This window comes from Zea mays, chromosome 7 (assembly GCF_902167145.1).
Source record: "Zea mays cultivar B73 chromosome 7, Zm-B73-REFERENCE-NAM-5.0, whole genome shotgun sequence".
Classification (NCBI taxonomy): domain Eukaryota; kingdom Viridiplantae; phylum Streptophyta; class Magnoliopsida; order Poales; family Poaceae; genus Zea; species Zea mays.
The window spans coordinates 121761300-121765446 of NC_050102.1; the positions used below are offsets into that span (position 1 = coordinate 121761300).

Genomic DNA, 4147 nt, shown 5'->3' on the forward strand with positions numbered 1-4147 from the left:
TTGAACCCTTTAATTAATTTTAGTTCAAAAGTGAATAAAAATAAAACATAATTCTGATCCGATCTTATCCTTAATTTTATAGTGTAAAATTTATAGCTCGTTACCACCCTATATGTGATTGAGAATTTAAGATTAGTGGATTTGACTTCTGACCGGTTGTTGCCTGCTAATGTCCCGTTTACTGGAATCCTAAGAGAGGACTGAAGAACAAACCTAACAACATGGTACATACAATATTTGTAGCCTAGACGTCGCTCTCCATGTTCCCCACCCAGTGGCAACGCACGGGCACATACCTATTTATATATAAGTTATCATGGTATTATATGTCTCCGTTGCAACGCACGGTCACCCACCTAGTTACCATTGACATGTTGACATTTGCGTTACATTTCGTGAACCAAACGATACCATATTTTAGTTGTATAAAATATTTATACTCTTCCCCACGTAAAAAACAATGTATAAAAAGAGCATCGGAGGAACTCTACAGACTACACAGTCTGATGAAACCGCATGCTAGCATTTCAAAAAGTAGCAGTAAAAACATGAATTACGGTAAATGAAAAGCCAACTGAAGTCTCTTCAAAATGAACTGACGTTGCTGGCATTTCGCTCCACAGATCACAGCCTCCCCAATCAGCAGTTGCTAAGCTTTGCTAAATGAGCCTTCCCAGTACGATGGTGAGCGAGCATCTTTTCGCTATTGCATTGCAGATCGCAGACCTCGCAAAAACTCAGCGACAACCGTTTCTTCGCCTTCAGCGTGTGGTTCTTCCCACTTTGGTGTTCAGCTAGCGTAGTCTTGCTGTTGCAGTGCAAATTACAGAGCTTGCAAACATACGTCGTCCTATGTATCTCCTCGTCCTCAGAGCTTGCGATTCGGCCTCCTCCCCGCAGAGCTTCTACCTTCTGCTGGTGTTCCCTGCTGCTCCAGTGGCTCTCCAGCTGAGATACAGAGTTACATTTGGCCTGACAGATACCGCAACCCCACTCTGACAGATACTGCTTGCCTTCCACCTGTAGAACCAGAAAATTCAGCTGGTGTCTCTTGCCTCTTAGGTGGTTCGCCAAGTCTGACGGACAAGTGCACTTGGCTTGGCACAGGCTGCAATTCCATGCTGAAGCAGGGCCGTTGTCCTCTTCCTGTGTCGCAAGGTTTGGCTGTGAATTCGGCGACCTATAGCTATAGACCACTGCCATGTTCTTGCATTCTTCCAGCAGGCACTGGATCTTTGCTTTGTGCCTTTTGCCTCTCAGGTGGCTCTCCAGGTCTGATCTGCAGGTGCAGTTGGATTGGCAGAACCTGCAGACCCAGGTTAGACGTAGCTTTTCGTCGTATTGACGCACGTCTCCGGGATTCGCAGCAGCAGCCGCCCTCGCTTTGTGACTGTTGGCATTGGTTCTTGGTACCACCAAGGTTGCTACTTTAGACTGGTGTTTGTGCCCTGCACAATGCTGTTGCAAGTGGCCCTCGGTCGGTGCTTCCACACGGCAGATGTCACACCTCCATTTTGATAAAGGAGGCATCGTCTCCTTGGGCAACCTAGTCTGTTAATTTTACATTCAGTTTGTTAGATACTGAGAGCTTTGTTTGTATGGTGAAATCAGGACAGGCACTTTTTGCTAGTACTAAATCATTTCTCTAAGCAGTTTGACTACGCAGTAAATGTGAAAGTGTGAAAACCTAGACAGGTAACTTAATAGTAAAATGTTCATATACACAAATTTGCGAACAAAACAGATATAGTATTAATACCAGATGAGGTAACAACATAGCAAGCTGCTCGCCCGATTGAATTCTTGTTGTTTCAGTGGTGCATTTTCCTGACCTACAACTACAACTGAGTTCTTCGTCTAAGCAGTTTGACTACAGCGTTAGATGCGCAAGTGTTGAAATTTGGACAGTAAACATACTAGGGAAATCATGATATACTTCACAGATGCTAGAAAAAGGTGAACAAATACTCCACATGGCACAAACGCATAAACAGAAGAGAATCCTAAAACTCTAGATCAGATGGAAAGGAAAACACCATGTTCTGTTCACCTCAGTGGATTCTTGTAGTTTGGTCTCATGAAGTGCTGCATTTTGCCGCCGACCTGCAGCGTTACCAGCACCGCAAGAAGTCTTCAGGCATTCACGGACGAGATATTCGGCGGCAGGCTTCTTGCGGTGAATCAAACTCGATGCCTGAAGACTTGTTGCGGAATCTTTCTTCTCCTCCATATCTTTGTCCACATCCGCGGCGACAATAAGGTCTGCAGGACCAAACGCTTCTCTGCTGCGCGGCATCTCCTCGAGCTTGACGACGGAGAAGGGCGCCCTCGGGCTGGCACGCTCGGCGTCGGCGGCGCGCAGGGCCATGGCACGCTCTATCCTGGCGAGCTCGGCCAGGATGATCTCCTGGCGAAGTCGGTCCTTCTGGAGCTGTGACAGCAGTGCGTCCCTGATCACCAGCATCGACGAGTCCTCTGCACCAGCGTCGTGCCTGGGAGGATCGGGGAAGCGGCGGTCTCCGGCGGCGAACAACTCCATCGATAAGACGATGGAGTCCTTGTTGCGAGAGCAATCAATGGAGCGCGATAGAGCGAGGAGACGGAGTATGGTTTTGCTGCGATGGTGGAACACCACGGGAAGGCTGAGAGGAGACGCGACTTAAAAGGCCGGGGCGACGCGTATCCGCCGTCCAAAACCGTCACCGTTGCTCGGCTCAAGTGGATGGGCCGCATCGCCTCTTTTCTTCCGTTCGCATCCGCCCGTTCAGTGTCAGCGCCGCCTTGGCAAGGTTCCCCGCCCCGCTTCGTTCGTTGCGTTCCCATGCACACGCGAGACTTGGAAAGCGCTGCTCGTTTTCGCGGCGCCAACGGCACCCACGCGTATAACTCAACAAATATGCGGGCGCCAAACACGCGGGAAAGTACTGTCTGGCGGGCTTCCTGCGGAGGTGCGGCCGATCCGCTACCTGACGAGCATATCTTACTCTGTCTGAATGGTCCGCGATAGCACAGATGTTCTTCTTCTCCGCGAATAACCCTAGAACTTACTCCAGGAGAGATTCCGTCTAGGGGAGAGTTCCAAAGGGTTGCTTCAAGTCGTCAGGCTACCCGGTGCTACTTTAATCAGCGTAGAGTCGAGTGAGATTGTTGTGGAAGACTGAACTAGATCTAACCCAAGGCTAAATTACTCCTACTTTTAGGAATTTGAAAGGTAAAACTAATAAATAGATTTGATTTGATCGATTATGTGGGTTTCAATCGGTCGTAGTCCTTCATCTATATAAAGGATGAGGTCTGGACCCGTTACAAGTCGTGTCCCGAGTTAATCTCGCAGATTTAGCCAACAAATCCCACAAAAAACTCGAAATCCTAACTGATTCTGCGCACGCGCGGATCGTCCGCACAGTCATTTTCTGCACTCAACATATGCCCCTGTCTTTTGGTGGAGGTTGACGAACCAAAAGCATATGAACTAATCCTGATGTAAGTCACCAGCTTTTCAATCCAATATGGTGATCATTCAACAAAGCCCCAATGTATAAAAGCCGTTTCGGATTGCATCTTTTTCGGTCATGACCATTTGATCAATAAATCAAAAGGAATAGAATGGAGGTGCCCCTCAGGCTGAATGGACAAAGGGACTATACAGGTAAGGCCTTGTTCGGTTGGGCTGTAATTGGCCAGTATCGTGGTCTGATCCATGGGTGTTATCCCAGTGTGGATCAAATACCAGCCTGGTACGAAACAGTTGTTCGTTTAGCCCATGCGTGTATGTGAATCCGGTCCAATCCCCGCGAAAACCCTCAATCCCGACCTGGAATCAATCCATGAATCAACAGACATGGAACTCATCCCACAGATAGTGCGCGGGTGTGTAAGCGGTGGCGGCGGCGCGATTCAGAGGCAGTACGACGGCGACGCTAGGCCACTTCCATCATCGGTCGCCCTCCTCGTTAGCGACTTTTTCTCTGTGAGTTTGTCCTCCCCTCCCTTCTTTCCCCTCTCCTGTGTCTGTGTCCTAGGGTTTGGGTTTTTTGCGTGGGATGGCCATGGCCGCACGAAGAGATCGTAGCTCCCTTGTCCCTATTTAAGTGTAACACCCCTGATGTTACGTGAACTAAAACTCTGACATGTCATCATAAGCATT

The 4147-nt window shown here is 48.5% G+C and overlaps 1 protein-coding gene across 1 annotated transcript; it reads right to left on the reverse strand.

Annotated features, from left to right (window-relative positions):
• Positions 1–394: 394 nt before the first annotated feature.
• Positions 395–2620, reverse strand: LOC100382288 (Zinc finger protein 346). The gene is made up of 2 exons (NM_001175038.1): positions 2051–2620; positions 395–1551 (listed from the first exon to the last, which is right to left on the reverse strand). Exons 1-2 carry the CDS (start codon positions 2537–2539, stop codon positions 640–642), a joined length of 1401 nt encoding a protein of 466 aa, NP_001168509.1. The 5' UTR covers positions 2540–2620; the 3' UTR covers positions 395–639.
• Between the last annotated feature and the right edge of the window lie 1527 nt (positions 2621–4147).

Coding starts and splice junctions, on each gene's coding strand:
- LOC100382288 (NM_001175038.1), bottom strand. CDS start 2,539: ATGGAGTTGTTCGCCGCCGGAGACCGCCGCTTCCCCGATCCTCCCAGG. Junction 1,552..2,050: donor AACTACAAGAATCCACTGAG/GTGAACAGAACA, acceptor TAAAATTAACAG/ACTAGGTTGCCCAAGGAGAC.